Below are 24,689 nucleotides of genomic sequence, written 5' to 3' on the forward strand. Positions count from 1 at the left end.
GAGTGGATCTTCAGCCGCGGTCGGGCCCTTTACAGCAATGCACGTCGCCGTAAAGCGACATGCATTGCTGTATTGGGACCCTGTATACTACAACTCCCAGCATGCCCAGACAGCCCTTGGCGTCTGGGCATGCTGGGAGTTGTAGTTTTGCAACATCTGGAGGTCCACAGATTTGAGACCACTGTGCCCTTCCAGATGTTGCAAAACTACACATCCTCAGCATGCCCTTACTGTGCAGGCATGCTGGGAGTTGTAGTTCTGTAACATCTGGCCCTTCAGATGTTGCAGAACTACAACTCCCAGCATGCCTGGACAGTTTTGGCATACTGGGAGTTGTAGTTTTGCAACATCTGGAAGGGCACAAATTGGGAACCACTGTATTAGTGGTCTGCAAACTGTAGTCCTCCAGGTGTTGCAAAACTACAACTCCAAGCATGCTGGGAGTTGTAGTTCGGCAACATCTGGCTCTAAAGATGTTGCCGAACTACTACTTCCAGCATGCCTGAGAATGCTGGGAGTTGTAGTTTTGCAACAACAGGAGGCACACTGGTTGGGAAACATTGTCTGTTTCCTAACTCAGTGTTTCCCAACCCGTGTGCCTCCAGCTGTTGCAAAACTATAACTACCAGCATGCACTGATAGACTGTGCATGCTGGGAGTTGTAGTTTTGCAACAGCTGGAGGTTCCCCCCCCCCCCCCCCCCCCCTGTGAATGTACAGGATACATTCACATGGGCAGGGGGCTTACAGTGAGTATCAGGCTGCAAGTTTGCAATGCAGCAAATTTTGCGCGGCAGCTCAAACTCGCAGCGGGAAACTTGCTGTAATCCCCCACCCGTGTGACTGTACCCTAAAAACACTACACTGCACTAACACAAAATAAAATAAAAAGTAAAAAACACTACATATACACATACCCCTACACAGCCCCCCTCCCCAATAAAAATGAAAAACGTCTGGTACGCCACTGTTTTCAAAATGGAGCCTCCAGCTGTTGCAAAACAACAACTCCCAGTATTGCCGGACAGCCGTCGACTGTCCAGGCATGCTGGGAGTTTTGCAACAGCTGGAGGCACCCTGTTTAGGAATCACTGGTGTAGAATCCCCCTATGCAAATCCCTAATTCAGGCCTCAAATGCACATGGCGCTCTCACTTTGGAGCCCTGTCGTATTTCAAGGCAACAGTTTAGGGCCACATATGGGGTATCGCCGTACTCGGGAGAAATTGCCTAACAAAGTTGGAGTCTACACCAGCATGTTTTTTACACTAACATCTGGTGTTGCCCTATACTTTTCATTTTGACAAGAGGTAAAAGGGAAAAAAGCCCCCCACAATTTGTAATGCAATTTCTCCCGACTACGGAGATACCCCATATGTGGGCGCAAAGTGCTCTGGGGGCGCACAACAAGGCTCAGAAGGGAGAGTGCACCATGTACATTTGAGGTGATTTGCACAGGGGTGGCTGATTGTTACAGCAAAAAAAAAAAACACATGTGACCCCATTTCGGAAACTACACCCCTCACGGAATGTAATGAGGGGTGCAGTGAGAATTTACACCCCACAGGTGTCTGACAGATCTTTGGAACAGTGGGCTGTGCAAATTAAAAATTTTGTACAGCCCACTGTTCCAAAGATCTGACAGACACCAGTGGGGGGTAAATGCTCACTGTACCCCTTGTTACGTTCCTCAAGGGGTCTAGTTTCCAAAATGGTATGCCATGTGGGGGTTATTTTGCTGTCCTGGCACCATAGGGGCTTCCTAAATGCGACATGCCCCCGAGCAAAATTTGCTCTCAAAAAGCCAAATATGACTCCTCTTCTGAGCATTGTAGTTCGCCCATAGTGCACTTCAGGTCAACTTATGGGGTACCTCCATACTCAGAAGAGATGGGGTTACAAATTTTGGGGGGTATTTTCTGCTATTAACCCTTGCATAAATGTGAAATTTGGGGGGAAACACACATTTTAGTGACATTTTTTTTAAAATTTTTTACATATGCAAAAGTCGTGAAACACCTGTGGGGTATTAAGGCTCACTTTATTCCTTGTTACGTTCCTCAAGGGGTCTAGTTTCCAAAATGGTATGCCATGTGTTTTTTTTTTCCCTGTTCTGGAACCATAGGGGCTTCCTAAATGCAACATGCCCCCCCCAAAACCATTTCAGAAAAACGTACTCTCCAAAATCCCCTTGTCGCTCCTTCGCTTCTGAGCCCTCTACTGCGCCCACCGAACACTTTACATAGACATATGAGGTATGTGCTTACTCGAGACACATTGGGCTACAAATATAAGTATACATTTTCTCCTTTTACCCCTTGTAAAAATTAAAAAATTGGGTCTACAAGAACATGCGAGTGTAAAAAATGAAGATTGTGAATTTTCTCCTTCACTTTACTGCTATTCCTGTGAAACACCTAAAGGGTTAAAATGCTGACTGAATGTCATTTTGAATACTTTGGGGGCTGCAGTTTTTATAATGGGGTCATTTGTGGGGTATTTCTAATATGAAGACCCTTCAAATCCACTTCAAACCTGAACTGGTCCCTGAAAAATTGTGATTTTGGAAATTTTGTGAAAAATTGGAAAATTACTGCTGAACTTTGAAGGCCTCTGGTGTGTTCCAAAAGTAAAAACTCATACATTTTATGATGCAAACATAAAGTAGACATATTGTATATGTGAATAAAAAAAAAAGATTTGGAATATCCATTTCCTTATAAGCAGAGAGCTTCAAAGTTAGAAAAATGCAACATTTTCAATTTTTTCATCAAATTTTGGAATTATGCAAGTATCAACAAAAATTTACCAATAACATTAAGTAGAATATGTCACGAAAAAACAATCTCGGAATCAGAATGATAGGTAAAAGCATTCCAGAGTTATTAAAGGGGTAGTCCAGTGGTGAAAAACTTATCCCCTATCCTAAGGATAGGGGATAAGTTTGAGATCGCGGGGTGTCCGACCGCTGGGGCCCCCTGCGATCTCTGTACGGGGCCCCGGCTCTCCGCCGAGATAGCGGGTGTCGACCCCCGCACGAAGCGGCGACCGACACGCCCCCTCAATACATCTCAATGGCAGAGCCGGAGATTGCCAAAGGCAGCGCTTCGGCTCTGCCATAGAGTTGTATTGAGGGGGCGTGTCGGCCGCCGAATCGTGCGGAGGTCGACACGCCCCCTTCCCTCCCCGCATTCTGCAACTTATCACCTATCCTTAGGATAGGGGATAAGTTGCTCACCACTGAGTTACCACTGGACTACTCCTTTAATGTTTAAAGTGACAGTGGTCAGATGTTCAAAAAACGCTCTGGTCCTAAGGTGTAAAATGGCCTGGTGCTTAAGGGTCCTTAATGACTGTAAAATCTTAATTTTTTTAAGACCGAACGTAGGTCTTCTGGAACATCAGGTACTGTTTACATCTGGTTCCATGGTCACCATTTGGCTGATACTCTCAGCACTGTAGGGAATCTAAAGCTATAGCTAGCGCCCATGGGCGTGTTTCATGCCAGCTATCCTGGTGACGGCCCCTCGTAGCGGCTTTCTTGGTCTGGCTAACATCCCGCTGTTTTGTCTCTATGTTGCTATTGTTCATATCAGAAGGGGGTTTTCACATTGAGGCCACCTCTTATACCTATATATATACAGCTCAATCAATATTCTCTTAAAGCGGTACTGCGCCTCCACTTTACACCTCCTTTTAGCTGCTATTGTGTTAAATCTTATGAGAAATACTGAAGATGCGCCATAAAATAACAGCTATTCCTTGTGTTTTCCATCATCTTTTATGTATGCAGTTATGTTTGAATCTTGTATGAACCCATTTCGCTGAACATAAACCTAAGATGGAAAATGGTAAACTAGAATTTCTATTCTAATCCATTGCAGTCCCTCCTTTATGTACAGACAATAAGTGCAAGGTAACTGTCCCAAGATTCTAACACCTCCCAAATCCTATGTAGAAAAATAAATCTACCCTCAACCTGCTGCAAAAGAGGTAATTGAGAGAAGATGTCTTAGAGATTTTTATTTTAAATAAAATTATTAGCAGAATGCACATTCTATATCATTTACAGGGAAGCGAGGTCACACCTATAGGTTTTGAAACATTTTAGAATTTACCTCTTGGTGTTTTATCACAGTTATATTGTTTAACTACAGTTCTTCTAAGCTGGTGTTTCCCAACCAGGGTGCCTCCAGCTGTTGCTAAACTACAACTCCCAGCATGCCCAGACAGCCTTTGGCTGTCCGGGCATGCTGGGAGTTGTAGTTTTGCAACAGCTGGAGGCACCCTGGTTGGGAAACACTGTTCTAAACGCTGTCCGGGCATGCTGGGAGTTGTAGTTTTGCAACAGCTGGAGGCTCCCTGGTTGGGAAACACTGTTCTAAAGGTTGTCTGGGCATGCTGGGAGTTTTAGTTTTGCAACAGCTGGAGGCACCCTGGTTGGGAAACATTGTTCTAAAGGCTTTCCGGGCATGCTGTAGTTTTGCAACAGCTGGATGCACCATGGTTGGGAAACGCTGTTCTAAAGGTTGTCCGGGCTTGCTGGAAGTTGTAGTTTTGCATTAGCTGGAGGCACCCTGGTTGGGAAACACTGTTCTAAACGCTGTCCGGGCAAGCTGGGAGTTGTAGTTTTGCAACAGCTGGAGACACCCTGGTTGGCAAACACTGTTCTAAAGGCTGTCCAGGCATGCTGTAGTTTTGCAACAGCTGGAGGCACCCTGGTTGGGAAACACTGTTCTAAACGCTGTCCGGGCATGCTGGGAGTTGTAGTTTTGCAACAGCTGGAGGCTCCCTGGTTGGGAAACACTGTTCTAAAGGTTGTCTGGGCATGCTGGGAGTTTTAGTTTTGCAACAGCTGGAGGCACCCTGGTTGGGAAACATTGTTCTAAAGGCTTTCCGGGCATGCTGTAGTTTTGCAACAGCTGGAGGCGCCCTGGTTGGGAAACACTGTTCTAAACCCTGTCCAGGCATGCTGGGAGTTGTAGTTTTGCATTAGTAGGACGCAGCGTGGTTGGAAAACACTGTATAATCTTTCCTATAAACTACACCTCCTTGTGTAAGACAACATTTCAGCTTTCAAAGTGCTTATGAGTTGTTCTATTTTCTAATAATCTGTAGATAAGCTGCATGAAGCAGAACTAACCATTCTCCTAAATTCATGCACCAAAAACTCAGCCATGCGAAATTTCATCTTTCATGGAAGCCAGGAGTTGTAGCAGTTCCAGGCCATTATAGGTAGCAGTAAGGATAAGTGAAGGTTACTGTCCGCTGTGCTCAGCTATCACCGAACACCCAGCAGTACTCTACAGATTCTTCTTCCTTGGGTTAGGTTACAGAAAGCTGGGTGCTTTTCAGCTCTAAGGCCTCCCCCCCTCCTCCACTTTGATGCCTTTGATATTTTTCTGCCTAGTGTCAGCGTATTTTGATGACAGGCAGCCATATTAAATAAAGACACTGAAGTGCAAAATTAAAAATAAATCATCTTTATTATGCATTTGTTTTCTTTCATGATCATAACCCAGGGTCTTTTTATCATTGGGGAAATTATTGGAAAAATAATCTTATTTTGGGGACACTGACTAATTAATTTCATATAGAGTCATATAATGTCACTCTTACTAGTGCTCAGACGGCAAAGGGGCTATCAGTCTAGTCAAAGGGGGACCCCAGACCCCCTTAAAGAGTACCTGTCATCAAACCATATTTTCTAAACTAACTCAGATTATATTCCCTAATTACTCCTAACACCCCTCCTCCTTTAAAAAGCAGTGTATGATACATTTCCCCTTGCTCACTTTGTGCCTCCCCATGCCCCGCGTGTACTTCCTGAGTTTGGTCTCCTGCCAGGCCAGGAGAAGACCAAACTAACTGTTTGACTTGTGCTGAGAATAGAACAGAGCCACCTAGTGGCTGTTTTTCAATGACATTAAAAACATATAAAGGTTGAGAATTTTAACAGCAAGTAAATGCCAATAACTATATTTACATAAGGAACAATATATTAAAAGTTTAGTTTGGTGACATGTGCTCTTTAATTTATTGGACACCAGACCCCTGAATTAATGTGACCTAAGACGAGAGGCTTAAATTAATTGGGCCCCAGACCAGGCCTCTGAATTACTTTAGACCCCAGACTGGACTCCAAATTTTATTGGACCCCAGACCAGACCCCTAAGTTGATTGACCCACAGACCAGACCCCTGAATTAATCAGACCCTAGACTAAACCCCTGAATTACTTCAGACCTTTGATTAGTCCCCTAAATTGATTTGACCCCAGACCGGACCCCTAAATTGAACAGATCCTAGACCAGACTTCTAAATTAATTCAGACTCAGACCTCTAAATGTATTGACTCCTAAATTCTTTCAGACATCTAAATTACTCTAGAGCAGTGGTCTTCAACCCGCGGACCTCCAGATGTTTCAAAACTACAACTCCCAGCATGCCCGGACAGCCGATGGCTGTCCGGGCATGCTGGGAGTTGTAGTTTTGCAACATCTGGAGGGCCGCAGGTTGAAGACCACTGCTCTAGACCCTTTAAACATACCTCATCCAGACCACTAAATCAGACCTACCTTTCCTCACACCAGGCAGCATCAGGATTGTGTATTTGCCACCATGTAAAATATCCTGATGCTGGCCGGTATCAGAACCTTGTATGCTGAGGGGCCTAACATGGCGGGGAACCTATGAGCCAAGAAGCTCTGATCTCTATAGGTACACCACTGCCAGCCCTCTGCGCATGCCATTAAATGGTGCCAGTGCATGCACAATGTAATCAAGTGTAAAACCAAGGACAGTGCCCCGAACCCTGGCTGGGAAATGTTGTCCTAGATCAGAGGCTACAAAGGCTATTAAAAGAAATGTATCCTTAAAATCCAATGTTCCCCTAAAATGTCTTGTCACATCTAACTCAATTGGCACAATGCAATTACTAAGGGGCATTGATGAAATGTCAGCTGAAGCCCATGTATAGGAGATAGAGGAGAAGTTTGTGGAAATGGCGCTGCGGATTTCTTAGAAATGAAGGAGATGGACTGGATGTATATTTTAAAAGGTTCGCAGTGGAACCACTATATTAAATCAAGAAAATAAAAAAAGTGGAGATGACGCGTTTCGGGAGGTGCCCTTCCTTCCTCAGATCAGGACGCTTACAGTCAGATCAGTGCACTTATATATACACCAAAAAAGTCCTGATCTGACTGTAAGCATCCTGATCTGAGGAAGGGAGGTCACCTCCCGAAACGCGTCATCTACACTTTTTTTAATTTTCTTGATTTAATAAAGTGGTTCCACTGCGAACCTTTTAAAATATACATCCAGTCCATCTCCTTCATTTCTAAGGAAGCCGCAGCGCCATATCCAAAATTCTCCTCTATCGCAACAGGACAGTAGTGCAGCTGTTCCCTGCAACCCAGAAGGCCAGCAGCGACTCCATGTACATTGAGTACCACATTATCACTGGGGTGATAGGCTATCTGACTCAGGGTGAGCGGCCATCTATATGGTCTCCTATGTTAACACTTGAACTCACTACTCCTGTTACCAAGGGTAATGCGCTAGGCGCCGTTATCGGTCTCTTCTTTTTTCTCCTACAGAATCCATGTATAGGAGATGGCATCAGCTAAGGCTGTCTTGATAGGTTTTGGTACATTAAATTGACTATTCTTCTTCTACTAATAAACCATAAAATTGAATAAATTATATAACACCAATATATATATATATATATATATATATATATATATATATATATATATATATTATTGAGCAATATGTAAAGACCTTATAAAGAAGGCTATTCATGTTTTCTGACTTGAATTGTCTTTTTCAGAATCTGAAGGTGAAGGGGCCCAAGGACTCCAAGGAGCTGCCAACGTCTGTTACCATGGAAGGTACGGCACGCCACTTTGCCTGTGGGAGATGTATTCCAGCCTTTGTGTCGCTTCTCATCCCATGATCACCTTTTCTCGCTGTGTGTTTGCAGATGTGAACATCTGCTGTTTGAGCTGAGCCATCTCTGTCTGGTGTAGGGAACATATTCTCAAGGTGACTTCTGCAGTTGCTATAGCTGAGGTCATATGGCGGGTGGACAGATAATAGTGCCCCGATTAGTAAGAAGTGCACTGGACACCAGTTCAGTACCCTCACCCCTTCAGTGCCGGAGCAGCGGCATCACTTTACTAGGATGCCTTGTATTTTTCCATCCCCTGAAGCTGCCTGTCTTCTCCTTCCCCTGCCATCTACCCCTCCTCAGTTTAGCTTTTTCAGTCAGATCTTTCATGACATCATTGATTCGCTCAGCTGTCTGATGCTCTTTCATGCTTGCTCTAGATCTCTTGTCATTGCCAGCGCGGATATCTATCGATCTCATATCTATCTATATCAGTGGTCTCCAACCTGCGGACCTCCAGATGTTGCAAAACTACAACTCACAGCATGCCTGGACAGCCAAAGGCTGTCCATGTTGGGAGTTGTAGTTTTGCAACATCTGGAGATCAGCAGGTTGGAGACCACTGATCTATATTTATCTATCGATCTCATATCTATCTCTCTTTCTCTGTCAGTCTATCTATCTGACCTATCTAGCTATCTCATATGTATCTATTTCTCTTTCTGTCTCTGTCTATCTACCTCTCTTTCTATCTATCTCTCTTTCTATGTCTCTCTTTCTATGTCTCTCTTTCTATCTCTCTTTCTATGTCTCTCTTTCTATCTCTCTCTTTCTATCTCTCTCTTTCTATGTCTTTCTATCTATCTCTCTTTCTATGTCTCTCTTTCTATATCTCTCTTTCTATGTCTCTTTCTATCTCTCTCTTTCTATCTAGCTCTCTTTCTATCTATCTCTTTTTCTATCTATCTGTCTATCTATCTATCTCATATGTATCTATGTCTCTTTCTATCTGTCTGTCTATCTCTTTCTATCAATCTCTCTCTTTCTATCAATCTCTCTCTTTCTATCGATCTTTCTATCTGTCTATCTCTCTTTCTATCTGTCTGTCTATTTATCCATCTCTCTCTATCTATCTCTCTCTTTTTATCTATCTATCTCTCTATCTATCTATCTATCTATCTCATATCTGTCTGTCTATCCATCTCTCTCTTTCTATCCATCTATCTCATATCTGTCTGTCTATTTATCCATCTCTCTCTTTCTATCCATCTATCTCATATCTGTCTGTCTATTTATCCATCTCTCTCTTTCTATCCATCTATCTCATATCTGTCTGTCTATTTATCCATCTCTCTCTTTCTATCCATCTATCTCATATCTGTCTGTCTATTTATCCATCTCTCTCTTTCTATCTATCTATCTCATATCTGTCTATTTATCCATCTCTCTCTTTCTATCCATCTATCTCATATCTGTCTGTCTATTTATCCATCTCTTTCTTTCTATCTATCTATCTGTCTGTCTTTTTGTGCACTAGCTAATGATTTTCTTACATTGGGGACAGTGCATTCCTTAAAATGCATGGAAATAAAGAGGGGAAATGATTTTCTCTAAATCCCTCTTTAAAATGCAGATGATGTCCACCTTGAACACTCCTCCTCCTCCTCCCAGCCGTGCTCCTCCTCCTGCCATCCCTCCCTCCTCTCCTCATTGCATGGAGTGCATGTCTGTGTGTATGTGTTGCCTGCATGTTAGGCGAATGCTATTGTGCTGAAGGCTGCAGATTGTCTTGTGCCGGCTGGTGATGGGGAGTGGGTGAGACATGGCTGGATGCTGGGGCAATGGAAATTCTCTTGATCTTTCGTCTTTGCTGTAATTGCACTTATGGTAAAATGGATCTTTTTTTTTGTTTTTCTGCATGATTTTCTTCTTCTTCTTCTTCTTCTTCTTCTGCATGTCTTCTCTAAAGCCATAACCTGTATGTGCCTGTGTATGTTGTCTGTGCTCTGGTTAATACTTTGCAAGTGTGTAATGCAGTGTTTCCCAACCGGTGTGCCTCCAGCTGTTGGGAGTTGTAGTTTTGCAACAGCTGGAGGCACACGGGTTGGGATACACTGGTGTAATGATTCATTGCTAGGAGTTAATGCATTGTTCAGCTGGACTTGTGTTTCATTCATGTTCCTGTATTTTAGGAGAGTGTTACTGTGTCGCTCTGTACTGTTACAAGCAGTTTCTTCCCGTCATGCTGGAGAATCCAGCACTTGCCGTTGCTTTTTCAATTGCAAGCTTCACTGCACAAAGCTGTCTTTACCTATTGGGTCATCCATTTCATTTTGTCCTCAGTAGCCACGTTCCTGCTTTTCGTCTCCAGCTGCTCTTTGTCATACGTTGGTTGGAGATTTTGGCTTTGTATGGACGTTCATCTACTGCAAAGTGCAGGGAAGGAGAATAGAGTTCTGAATGGGCTTTGTATCTACTCAGCCATGTGTCTCCTGGTCCGGGGGGATAACATCAGAGCTCTGGGTTTCCTTGAATAAGCACTTGCTTTCATTGATGTCTGTGCACTGACATTTAGTTAGAAGTACTATCCCTTTAAAGTCTCCCCTCTGGTGAGGGGCGTTCCTGATGGTAAAACTCTGGTTCCTAAGCAAACGTGGGGAGGTCTATGTACATGGCTGGAGCGTGCTTCTGGGGAGGGTCAGACATACTGCAGACTGGTGCATCCAGGTCACTGGCTGAACAATAGACTTAGGTGACGGTCTGCTGTGGTGGGTCGGCCAATGGCATCCCGTGACCCTGCATTGTCTTTGTATATACCAGTGTTTCCCAACCGGGGTGCCTCCAGCTGTTGCAAAACTAAAACTTCCAGCATTCCCGGACAGCCAAGGGCTGGTATATACAACTGGTATATACAAAGACAATGCAGGGTCACGGGATCACATTGGCCGACCCACCACAGCAGAACGTCACCTAAGTCTATTGTTCAGCCAGTGACCTGGAATTTTTTTGTGGGGGGGGGGGGGGAGAATAATGCCTTAATTCACAACATCCAAACTTTGCTATCTATCAGTCCATCTCTCTCTATATCTCTCATCTATTTATCTATACTTTCTATCTGTCTCTCTTTCTATCTATCTCTCTTTCTATCTATCTATCTATCTAATCTTTCTAACTGTCTCTCTTTCCTTTCTATTTCTTTCTTTCTCTCTCTCATATCTATCTATCTCACTATCTATCTAATCTTTCTATCTGTCTCTTTCTTTCTATCTATCTGTATCTATCTCTTATTCTTTCTATCTGTATCTATCTCTCACTCTTTCTATCTTATCTATCTTTCTATTTATTTATCTGTAGTCTCTTTCTTCTGTCTGTCTATCTATCATCTAATCCAGTGTTTATCAACCAGGGTTGCAAAACTATAACTCCCATCATGCCTGGACAGCCTTTGACTGTCCAGGCATTCTGGGAGTTGTAGTTATGCAACACCTGTAGGCCCCCTGGTTGGGAAACACTGATCTAATCAATCTATCTATCCAAAAAAATAAAAACATTTCCAGGAGAGCAGCACAACCTCAAAAGAAAGAAACAATAAAGGTGGAGGCTCCACTCTTCAATAGATTCACAGGAAACAGCCACACACAAAAATTGGTGAAATAATAGTGAAAATGTATTCCATCAGTCCAGTGTTAAAAAGGAACAACGTTTCTGCGACCTCCCACCGCCATTTTCAAGCGAGCTTGAAAATGGCGGCGGGAGGTCGCAGAAACGTTGTTCCTTTTTAACACTGGACTGATGGAATACATTTTCACTATTTTTCTTTCTATCTATCTATCTTTATATCTGTCTGTCTCTTTCTTTGGGTCTGTCTATCTATCACAGTGACAAAAGTAATACAGTACTACTTTCCCAAAATGTAATGGTGAAAATGCTTGATAAGATTCCAGTGTTGCTTGAGATGTTGCATGTGGGTACAAGGAGATGTATTTTCTTTGACCTCAAGGAAGACCGAAAAACATTAGGTGCTAACATCAGTGCAATTGTATCTCAGAGGCTGCAGACACTGACTTGGTTTAGACTAGCACCATTGCATATAAGAGTGTGTGTCCTAGCCTCGTATTCTGAACTCCTTGCATTATATGCTGATAAATAGGACAGAACTGACGATTGTTGCATTTAGTAGTTTCTATGTATAACTAGTGGTGAGAGAAGAGAGGGATCTGTTGACATAGGAAAAAAATGCTTGGTTATTTTTCCAGTGCACTTAAGGCTGAGTTTACACCCCCTTTAGAGGCTACGTTGGGTACAGGACAGAATAGCACAGTGCACGGCTGTCCGGGCATGCTGGGAGTTGTAGTTTTGCAACATCTGGAGGTCCGCAGGTTGGAGACCACTGGCGTACAGTGTAGAGTTCCAGCGCCAGCGGGCCACAACAAAGAGGAGGAGGGCAGTGCTTGTGGATGACATATGTGAGTAGTACCGCACTGGGCTGATAATTAATTGGGGGGGAGCAGAACAGCGCTGGCGAGTAACATGATTTGGGGGGGGGGACAGAACAGCGCTCGCGGGTCACATGATTGGGGGGGGGGGGGGGTGAAAGAAATACCGTTATATACCGTGGAACAGCCATAAGTTACAAAAATACCATGATACATATTTTTGGTCATACCGCCCAGCTCTAGTCCGAAAAATAAAAATGATCCGGCAGTTGTGTGGATGAAAATAACTTGAATAGAATGGGCGGACTGGTTCGCGATTACAGAAAAGCAACAGTACCTCAAATAGCCGCTTGTTACAACCAAGATATGCAGAATACCATCTCTGAATGCTAATTCCGATAGGATAATGCACCATGTCACAAAGCTCACATCTTGTCAAACATGACAATAAGTTCACTGTACTCCATTGGCCTTCACAGTCACCAGATCTCATCCAATAGATCAATGCTGGGCTGTGGTGGAACAGGAGATTCTCATCATGGATGTGCAGCCGACAAATCTACATCCATTGTGACATAATGTCCATATGGGCCAAAATCTTGAGGAAGGTTTCCAGCACCTTGTGGAAAGTATTCCACGAAGAATGAAGGCAAAACGACCAGCAAGGTATACCTAATAAATAGTGATGAGCGGCAGGGGCCATATTCGAATTTGCGATATTTCGCGAACATATTGACGATTATTCATCCTATGTTCGCGAAATTGATATATTGGGTATGTTCACTTTTTTTTTCCGTGTGAAGATTCGCATGGAAAATTCATATAAAAATTTCCATGTGAAAAAAACCAAAAAACAAATAGTCATCATTACAAATATATAGCACTATATTCTAAATATTCACAAAATCACGAAGTGCCGATATTCACGATAAAAATTTGCATTACGAATATTCGTGCTCAACACTACTAATAAAGTGGCCAGTGAGTTTATTATTTCACTGCTTTGCATTTTACAAATAACCTCACTAGTTGAACTAAACAGTGGTTGTATTGTGACATTTACACCACCTTCTGTCACTTCTTGTTACCTCCTGCGCTCCAGACTGGTGACCACATTCAAGAAAACATAGTCCCCATTGGCACATGTGGCCTTTTATATTCATTCAGTTCAGTTTTGGATCATATTTACTAACACGATAACTGGATCCAACACCGTTCAGTTGAGCAGAACCTGGATCACCATAGAGCCTTGTTATGAGACACTATACAAACATGGCGGCCAATATGGATGCACAGATTGCAGTAGCCTAGCAAACACGGCTGAATAGAAAACGGCCAAGTACAGATGTGCCCACAAAGTCCAGCCCCCTATCTAGATATTTGGTCCAGGTGAAGGCATACCAGTATAATTTAGATCCCTTTGTTACTATATAGCAGGGATGGCCAAACCACGGCTCGTGGCTATAAAAGTTCCCCCTTATACTCCAAAGTATAAGCAGACTAAGTGTGCTGTGGCATTTGAAGACTGTGGTATTACCATCTCTGCCGCTGAAAGCAGTGGGCACATGTTAGAACACTTTGACAGACTATGACTTAAACTCCACTAATAAGCATTTTTTTTTCTTTTTTTAAAATAAAAACATGCTCAGGTTCTAGGACCTAAAAAAAAAATTTGAAAACAAAAACCCCATAAACATGTTAAAGGGGTTATCCACCATAAGGTGATTTTAGTACATACCTGGCAGACAGTAATGGACATGCTTAGGAAGGATCTGCGCTTGTCTTGGGGCTAAATGAGCTGCATCCATTCAAAGACCTGTGGTTTTCAATCAGGGTGCCTACTGCTGTTGCATTAGTTGCAGATTGATCCCTCCACCCATTGAAGCAGACAGGCTCCCTGTCATCAGCTGACTAGTGAGTCAGGTCTTGGCCGCATTGCAATCTGGGAAAAATCTGAGACAACAGTAATTTTTTATGCTGGTAAAGATAAATATTGGGGTGAAAATCACAGAAGAATTGTGAGAAAACAGTCACACACAGGTACAGACACTATATTATGAACTACACTAACTTTACAGCCCCTGTAGCATAGTCAAATAAAAACAATTCCCGGAATACCCCTTTAATACCTACCTACACTCCTCTGGTATCTCTTATGTCATGGTTCTTTGAGGGTTGATCTGTCATAGTGCTATTCAGCAAATTACTGGCGAGTGGAGGAAGGTACATGCTTATGTACATGTCTATTTCTTTAGGTCCTACAGCCTGGGCATGTTTAGGCCAATCGACACACATACCAACCAACCCCTACCTACCCACCTACCTACCCCTACCTATAGATGTCGTGCCATGAACTAGTACGTAGGGGGAGATTTATCAAGACTTGTGTAGAGAAAGAGTGGTGCAGTTGATCATAGAAACCAATCAGATCACTTCTTTCATTTTGCAGAGGCCTTTTCAAAAATGAAAGAAGTGATCTGATTGGTTGCTATGGGAAACTCAGCAACTTTTCCTCTGAATATGTTTTGATAAATCTCCCCCGTAGTCTCCTCTGTTCTGCCTGTAGCACAATGCTCTGCCACCACTTAAATGTCTTTCCCCCACAAGATATCAAATCTCAGGATTTTTCTTTCTTGTGCTGTATAAGCAGAATGAAAAGAAATATCACTTTGTTATTCAATAAAAAAAAATATCTAACCTTGAAAATAATACAAGGATCTATTGATTGTTGGTACATGTGTATTACATTTCAGCACTATAAAGAATGAAAGTGACACCTCGAAGCATCTTTTCTGCAGTCATTGATGTGACGTTCCTTCCCTTACATAGGACGTTTGCTCTATTTCAGGAAACATTCCTTGCAGCAACGCCCTCTGGCGAAGAAGAATGTAAAACTTGCATAATGGGTTGATGTAAAAGTAAAAAAATATATATATATAAATTAGGCAAAGGAGTTTTTTTTTACATTTTTTTTCATTTTCATGCTTTTTATGAAACTGAAGAGATTTTCCATCAGGAGTATTATTTTTTATTTTCTCAATTTTGCATTTAGAGGGACAAAATATACATACTCTATATACTCAAGTATAAGCCGACCCGAATATAAGCCGAGGCCCCTAATTTTACCCCAAAAACCCTGGAAAAGTTATTGACTCGACTATAAGCCTAGGGTGGGAAATACATCATCCCCCCATGTAATCATCCAGACCCCCGTCATAATCCCCCCCCCCCCCCTTCATCATCACCGCCTGTCAATCCCTTCATCAGTGGTCTTAAACCTGCGGACCTCCAGATGTTGCAAAACTACAACTCCCAGCATGCCCGGACAGCCATCGGCATGCTGGGAGTTGTAGTTTTGAAACCTCTGGGGGTCCGCAGGTTGAAGACCACTGCGGCCTTTGTCATCATCCAGCCCCCCCTTTGTTTTGTACTCGCCTCCCCTCGGCGGGAAGTTAGGGTGGTCCGGGTGATTAGGCTGGTCCGGGCCATCTATGCTGCAGGGACTGTCCGGTGGGGATGGTTAGTCATTGCGGGCTGTCCATCTTCACCGGGGGGGGCACCTCTTCTCCGCGCTTCGGCCCGGAGTAGTGACGTTGCCTTGACGACGACGCACAGGGACGTTGCGCATGAAGGTCCCTGTTTGTAGTCGTCAAGGCAACATCACTACTCCAGGGCCTAAGCGCTAAGCGCGGAGAAAAGACAACCCCCCCCCCCTGGTGAAGATGGACAGCCCGCAACGACTTACCATCCCCACCGGACGGTCCCTGCAGCATAGATGGCCCAGACCAGCTCACCCTAACTTCCTGCCGAGGGGAGGTGAGTACAAAACAAAAGGGGGGGGGGGCTGGATGATGACGAAGGCCGCAGTGGTCTTCAATCTGTGGACCTCCAGAGGTTTCAAAACAGCCGATGGTTGTCCGGGCTTGCTGGGAGTTGTAGTTTTGCAACATCTGGAGGTCCGCAGGTTGAAGACCACTGATTAAGGGATTGACAGGCGGAGAGTTCACTCGAGTCTAAGCCGAGGGGTGCGTTTTCAGCACGAAAAATCGTGCTGAAAAAACTCTGCTTATACTTGAGTATATACGGTATATAAAAAACGAACAAAAAAGGTATGTGTCTGGACTAAAAAATGAAAAAGGGGCTGCCCTGATGCCTCTCACCACATCCTTTATGGTGGTCCCTGGTCCAAGGACAGTTGACCTCCATTCTCGTGATCAGTGGGGGTCCCAGCAAAAGAGCAGGCCAAGTCATTGTCCATAACATCCAATCAGATTCCAGCTCTGATTGGCAGGGGTGTTTGAAAAGTCAGAAAACGGGTATACCCATCTCAGTATGGAGGATAACATATTGATAGGTGGGGGTCTGACCACTGGAACCCCCATTGATCTGTAGAACAGAGGGAATATACAGAGGGCCAATACAATGAACTGAACATAGGCTGCACATACACGTTTGTTGCATTCTATCCCAGCTACATTTCACTCCATTCCACAGACCAATGGGAGTCCCCAAAGTCAGACTCTTGCCAATCGGCATGTTATCCCCTTTCCTGTGCAGAATGGACAACATGCTGAGATGGGAAAACCCCTTCCAGTAGGTCTGATGGGTTTCTGTCATGGTTTTTGGCATTTTACTGGACAGAATTGCGCTGTATTTTGCTTTGTTTTCTTCTGCCATTGTTGATGGGATCTGCAGCATTTTCTCCTGAAGAAACCTCCGACACAGATGTGAACTTAGCCTGAAAAATAAGGTGAAAGCTAGAGGGCAGCTCCCATAGGAATCCGCATAGCAGTAGTGTATCTTGCTGGTGCGTGCTTGTAGGCCGTATTTTTTGTATTGTCACACAATGGAGCACTTTGAGTAGTATGGCAGGTGTCATTGTCCATGATATTGTATCTTGTAAATTTTCTGAAACTCAAACGTATTTTTTTCTTTTTTATGTCACGTTATTTGCATGCCTTGCTTTATGACTCTGCTTGCTTGCTGCTTTCTGGAGCAGACATACAGAAGGATAACGCTGATGTTAAGGGGAAGTGGCTTGTACAGCGGAGCACAAATACCATTGTGTCTGACTGGCAGTGGAAAAACCCATAGCGGGATGCATTTGTTTAATGTTAAAGGCCTGTGCTGTGTTGTTAGCGGAGCCTGTCTACATGCAGCCGTCTTATAATGTCAGTCGTCTTAACCTTTTTTGTCTGCACCACCATGAGCCTGATGATTCATTCATTATTATGGGATTATAAAGGATGATGATTCATTCTCGAATATAAACCCTTATTTCTTGTTGTGTTTTCCGGTGATATTCCCTCCTATCCGCATTTTTTGTTGTAATTCACCAGTTTTTCATTTGTTCGTACACGTGGGGCATTGTAAAGCTTCGTAGCCTGTAACACAGGCACACACTGGCTCTTATTACCATCTGCCACGAGTAGTGAGTGATATGAATGTTTACTAGAACTAAGAAACCTCAGTTTTTTTTTCCATTTTACTGTTTTAGTAGGGCTAGGTTCATACCGAATACCGAATTTTTTGGGCAGCACGATATTAATTTGCCCCATACCGCAATACCGGTTGGGCCCCTCCCCCTCGGGAATGTATTATCAGCCCAGCGCAGTGCTGTCCCCACATCGGGGAACTAATCCTATGTGACCCGCCAGCGCTGTTCTGCCCCCCCCCCCCCCCCAATTAATGATCAGCCCAGCAGGGTACTACTCACATATGTCACCCGCAAGCACTGCCCTCCTCCTCTTTGTTGGGGGCCGCCGGGCGCTGGAACTCTATACTGTACGCCAGTGGTCTCCAACCTGCAGACCTCCAGATGCTGCAAAACTACAACTCCCAGCATGGAGGTCCGCAGGTTGGAGACCACTGCTGTACGCTGTATACCTATACCCGGGCTGCAAAAGATACAGAAAATAAACTTTAAACTCACCTATGTCGGGACCTCACGCTGGGGACTGGAACGCCGGACAGCCGTCAGCCTATCACCGGCCGGAGCGATGTCCCGCCCCGGCCATTGATAGGCTGAGCCCACTGTCAATGTAAGGAGCTCTGGCCGGCTTCTTACATGACAGTGGGCTCAGCCTATCACTGGCCGGGGCGGGACATCGCTCCGGCCGGTGATAGGCTGACGGCTGTCCAGCGTTCCAGTCCCCAGCGTGTGGCCGACGTAGGTGAATTTAAAGTTTATTTTCTGTATCTTTTGCAGCCCGAGTATAGGGATACAGCGTACAGCAGTGGTCTCCAACCTGCGGACCTCCAGCTGGAGGTCCGCAGGTTGGAGACCACTGCCGTACAGTGAGTTCCAGCGCCAGCGGCCCCGAACAAAGAGGAGGAGGGCAGTGCTTGAAGGTGACATCTGTGAGTAGCACCCCGCTGGGCTGATCATTAATTGAGGGGGGGGGGGGGCAGAACAGCGCTGGTGGGTCACATGATTTGGGGGGGGGGGGGGGGTCGCCGAACACCGCGCGCGGGTCACATGATTGGGGGGGGTGAAAATACCGTTATATACTGTGGAACCGCCGTAAGTTAAAAAAAAATACCGTGATACACATATTTGGTCGTACCGCCCAGCTCTAGTTTCAGGCATAGTCAACATCAACCCATACACAACACCACTGTCAATAAATCCTTTATTTGTCTGTCAGCTTCTCCCAACCTCTATAAACTTGCTTTATTGGCCGAATATGCTTGTTTCTTGAGAGAGTGGCCATAATCTAGTGCCAGACCCCTGGCAACTATTAGCCATATTCCCTGACCTCTACAATTGTAAGAGAGAGTCATTAGGAAGATTTAGGCCACATAGTCAAATTTTTACAATTTTTATCTTGTTTGTCTAACTTTAATCTTGAAAAAGTTCTAGCAGCTCAATTGCCATTGAGGTTGCCAACACACTGGCCCTCATTTACTATTCTAAACCCGACTTGTTTTGTCGGGTTTTTTTGGCGCATCTTTGTCTGCTACATGTCGCAGACATCGTGCGCCAGTCTGCGACACGATGCAACATTTTTTCCCGACGGACCCGATGTGGATTCTCCCAAACCCGAAAAAGGGGCGTTACCCGACATTTCTGAGCTTTCACACGTATTTATAAAGGTTTCCAACCCGAATTTGTTGAATTGTTGTGGATTTTTTCCCGACAACTCAGAGGAGTTGGAAACCAAAACCAACAAAACCCACATGCGACAAACAGGATGCGACATAATAATAAATATCAGGGGAAAAAGCAGTCGGGTAAGAAAGCAAGATAGACTTACAACCCGATTTTCTAAGTAAATGAGGGCCACTATGGATGATGACATCTGCTTTGCAATATAACTCTTAGGCACTTGTATAACCTTATGGCTCCCTGTGGCTCCCAAACTGTTGCGGCAGCATCCTGGGAGTAGTAGTTTTGCAACAACTAAAGAGCCTCAGGTTGGGAAACCTTGTCATAGAGGGACAATGTTTTGGCCTTTAAGGACCTGAATATTGAAGGTTCTTTTAGGCACTTTATTAGAGAACATATAGTCAAGTTAGAAACAGAAAACATCCATTATACAGTATGTTTATGGTTATATATGTGTGTATGGTGATTCAATGCATGTCATATTTTACCTGTATAAAGGTTTACATGTATATAATTTCTATTCTATGCAGTTATGTTTGGGTTGCGTAAAAGATTTATGTTGCTGCACAATCCTTATAGATCTGTAGTTCTACTATAAGGGCTCATGTAAATTACTGTTTGTTCACATCTGCCTCGGAGGTTCCATTGGGAGCAAAAGAAGTTGTCGTTGGGATTCTGGCAAAAATCCCAGACAAAATGGCACAGCATGCCGCATAATCTTGTCTGGTAAAATGACAGACACCATGAAGAAAGCCAAATTAACCCTATTATAATAAGTGATGGTCCGTTGGGTGCCATGTCTTTTCATCATTTAACAGATACCAAAAAAAATTGGAATACTTAATCAGGATAATATCTCAGATGGTGCCAGTATGGTTCTCTGCCATGTCCATGAGCCCTACATATAGAATAATCAAAGCTGATATACCTCATTTTTTTGGCGTTATAAATCTGGATAGATTACACCAAGGGGAACACGTTACTAGCAGCTGGAACTCCATTAGTAATACTGGTTTGTAGTGAAGCTTAAAGGGAACCTGTCAAATGTAAAAAAGCAGTCTGATCTGCCAGCATCATGTTATAGAGCAGGAGGAGCTGTGCAGATTGATTTGTAGTGTTGTAGGAACAGAATTGGTATGACTTATATTTTATTTAAATCTCTTTTTATACTTAGGCATCCATTGGGTACCTTTTATGAATAGGAATGACTCAACATGGCGAGTAAATTCCATTTCCACTCATCCTGGTCCAGATATTACTAGCCCTCTCCTCCTGGGGAGTTGTAATAGCCTCCATCACATCACCACAGCCTTGCTCTATTTTCAGAGCCACAATTTCCCGTTCCTGCTCTATGAACCAAATACCATATTTTTCGCCCTATAGGACGCTCCGGCATATAAGACACACCCAATTTTAAATGAGGAAAATCTAGAATACAATGTAAAGTGTAGGTCACAGTGATCTTCAACCAGCGGACCTCCAGATGTTGCAAAACTACAACTCCCAGCATGCCCGGACAGCCGTTGGCTGTCCGGGCATGCCAGGAGTTGTAGTTTTGCAACATCTGGAGGTCCGCAGGTTGAAGACCACTGGTATAGGAGGTAATACTCACGTGTCCCCGCCACTGCGGACCCGTCACCGCTGCCCTGGATGTTGCCCTCCATCGCTGTCGCCGCGTCCCCGGGGTTTCCCCCGTCGCTCGGGAACGTCTCTGCTGCCCGGTATCCTCGCCATCACGTCGCTACGCACACCGCTCCTATTGGATGATGGGGTGGCGTGCGCGACGATGTGATGACGACGAAGGAGAGCGCTGGCCATGCAGGGGATCCCGGCACGTAGCAGACACCGAGGAGGCAGGTAAGGTCCCTCCCGGTGCAGCCAGGTTAGTGTCACTTTCCCTTCAGATGCGGCGGTCAGCTTTGATCGCCGCGTCTGAAGGGTTAATACAGGGCATCACCGCGATCGAAGATGTCCTGTATTAGCCGCAGGTCCCGGCCGCTGATGGCCACAGTGACCGCCGCGATAGGTGTGTATTCGCCGTATAAGACGCACCAACTTTTTCCCCCCCCGTTTTGGGGAAGAAAAAGTGCGTCTTATACGGCGAAAAATATGGAATATCAATGAAGATATGTTGTCTACTCCTTTTTTTTATTGCATCTCATGAGATCACCTTTTCTGGTTAGTTGACGGAGGACTTGACAAGGATTTGCGGTCTTTTTTTCTGGTGTCACCATGTCGGTGGATAGCGCTTATCTCTGTTCCTCAGGCTTATTCTAGGGACTAATATCCGAGCAGGTATCGGCATTATTATTCTCAGGGGAGCAATGGTGTCAGATAAAGAAATATATCATCATATGTTGACTGATGGGAAAAGCAAACAACAGCTCTAGTTGAAAGGAAGAATCCTTTGTTGCCTCAGTGATTTCGAAAGATTTGCTTCTGGCCCGTGATTTCCCCATAGTGACTGGAATATGGCCAGCTACAATTAACATTAGCACTAATGGGAGATGTGCAGTCTCAGCCATAATCATTGTCGGAAAGTAGGGCAATTTCTTTGGTTCACATAGCCCCGGGCCACGATGCGATGTGAAGTTATCCTTCAGCTCGCAGGTAATTATTCAGCTCATTTATAAGGAGCCAAGAGGATTGTGACATTATTGGCAATATTCTCTTTTCTCTTCTTATTTCAATATGGGTCAGATGGAATGGGATGAGTTAATTGCTGTCATTTGGGAAAGCTTTTCAGATTGCCTTATATTGTGAGGTTTTTCTTTTTGTTGGCAATTTACATAAGACAAAAAGAAATGGTCACTATTGGCCTTCCTGACATGTGAACGAGTCTGCATGGGATTGATTTTTACAATTAGTTATTTGTGGTGGTTGATATATTGTATAGTATACTCCGTCCCTTATTACAAAATTGTGAAAACAATTGCAGTCTTAAAGGGGGTTTCCAAGAATAGAGAAGCACTCCCAGAATTTTTGCCCCCCCCCATTTTGTAATTGTTGTAGCATATAGATACCCATATATATATATATATATATATATATATATTAGGGATCGACCGATATCGTTTTTTTTAGGGCCGATACCGATAATCGAGGCAGGTTAGGGCCGATAGCCGATAACTTATACTGATATTCCGGTATAAGTTATCGGCTATTTAACCCCCTGCGACACCGCTGCAGATCATTGATTTAAAGTGGGCGCTTTAAATCAATGATCTGCAGTGGCTTTTGCCGGGCCATAGGCCGCCGCCGCCACCACCCGCTTCTCTCCCCTACCTGTCAGGGTGGTCTGGGCCATCCATCCATCGTTCATGTAATGTCCGGGGGCGTTCCGGGTGGAGGGTGCACCGGTCCGGGCTGTCCTTCTTCTCCGGCGGTCATCTTCTCCACTCCGGGCAGGCTCCGGCCTAGTACGCTGCATAGACGCCGCTGCGCAGTGACGCCCGTGCGCAGCGACGCACCTGACGTCACGGCGTACCGGCGTCTATGCAGCGTACTAGGCCGGAGCCTGCCCGGAGTGGAGGAGAAGACCGTGGGAGAAGGACAGCCCGGACCGGTTCACTCTTCTCCGGAACACCCCCAGACACTACAGGAAGGATGGATTGCCCAGATCACCCCCATTACGGGTAAGTTTAATTTTTTTATTGACTCAGAAGGTGGGGGAGGGGCCCGACCGGTATAGCGGTATGGGCAAAAATCCATACCGGTATACCGCCCAGCATCACGGTGGGGGGTGTGACGCGGTGCGGTGGGTCGGGGGTGCGGTGCGGCGCGGCGGGTTGAGGGGGTGGCGGTCGCGGTGCGGGGGGCGGGGCATTATCGGCTTATTGGCAAGATAATTGCCGATACCGATAATGACCAAAATCGTGATTATCGGCCGATAATATCGGCCATACCGATATATATATACACACACCCACACTCTCTCTGCTCAAAAAAATAAAGGGGACATTTAAACAACAAAATGTAACTCCAGGTCAATCACACTTCTGTGAAATCACACTGTCCACTCAGGGAGCAACACTGATTGACAATCAATTTCACATGCTGTTGTGCAAATGAAACAGACATCAGGTGGAAATTATAGGCAATTAGCAAGACACCCCCAATAAAGGAATGGTCCTGCAGGTGGTGACCACAGACCGCTTCTCAGTTGCTATGCTACCTGGCTGATGGTTTGGTCACTTTTGAATGCTGGCCGTGCTTTCACTCTAGTGGTAGCATGAGATGGAGTCTACAACCCACACAAGTGGCTCAGGTAGTGCAGCTCATCCAGGATGGCACATCAATGCGAGCTGTGGAAAGAAGGTTTACTGTGTCTGTCAGCGTAGTGTCCAGAGCATGGAGGCGCTACCAGGAGACAGGCCAGTACATCAGGAGACGGTACATAGTTGTGAATTTGACTTTTTGCACTGTGACCACTTATTTTCCTATCCAGTGATCACGTACAAAGGTAAAGTATTTATCTTCCTAAATACATTATAAAAATCTAGAAGTGTTTTTTTCAAATGTTGCGTCTCCAGCTGTGTCAAAACTACAACTCCCAGCATGCCCGGACAGCCAACGGCTCTCCGGGCATGCTGGGAATTGTATTTTTGCAAAAGCTGGAGATACACCGTTTGGAAAACACTGAGCTACAGCTTCTGGACATGCCATCTGTAAGACGTCTACAATACCATTATTTTGATTTATTGGGACTCCGGGACATGTCTGTGTGCACAATGAGGTTATTCAGTGACTCTAGTGATACTTTTGCAACTCGTACATCTACGCTATATATATTATATCATTTTTTATTTTTTATGTGTTTTGTTTCAGACAGTTTTTTTTTCCTTTTTAGGTTTGAGGAGATACATAAGTTGTTACAGATGGAATACTTACAGTGTAGATGTTAACAGATTCTCTTCAAGGCGAGATCTTAGTGTGCTCTAGGTCTCGGTAACCTTAAAAATGAACTTGTTCAATCCTCAGATGGGCACCTTGTCTGTACTTTATTCTTCATGCCGGTACAGTACTTATCTGAAAAAGTCAAGTGCCTACTGATGTCTAGAAGTAAGAAGATGAAAGTGCTGTATTCATGAGAGAGATGAGACTTTCTTCCCCCCAATGCTCTCATGCGCCTGTTGTGTTTGTGATTCTTGGTGTAATGGGTATAGCAGGCTCAAAAAAGATAAGACGACAAGCCGCTGGAAACCCGCAATATGGCTAACTGCAATGCCAACCGTAATAGTGAGAGCTATTG

At 44.5% G+C, this 24,689-nt stretch overlaps 1 protein-coding gene across 7 annotated transcripts in view; it reads left to right on the forward strand.

The window, feature by feature from the left end:
- ABR (ABR activator of RhoGEF and GTPase) overlaps positions 1 to 24,689 on the forward strand; it is a 442,924-nt gene that overhangs the window by 285,486 nt on the left and 132,749 nt on the right. For 6 of the 7 annotated variants that reach the window (XM_056559132.1, XM_056559136.1, XM_056559135.1 and 3 more), the window contains one exon: positions 7,835 to 7,895. In XM_056559132.1, coding sequence (XP_056415107.1) covers positions 7,835 to 7,895 — 61 coding nt within the window. Of the gene's footprint in view, positions 1 to 7,834; positions 7,896 to 9,677; positions 9,782 to 24,689 lie in introns of those variants that run through there. The other variant, XM_056559139.1, reaches the window with a different exon arrangement.

This window comes from Hyla sarda, chromosome 2 (genome assembly GCF_029499605.1).
Source record: "Hyla sarda isolate aHylSar1 chromosome 2, aHylSar1.hap1, whole genome shotgun sequence".
In the NCBI taxonomy this organism is placed as follows: Eukaryota; Metazoa; Chordata; class Amphibia; order Anura; family Hylidae; genus Hyla; species Hyla sarda.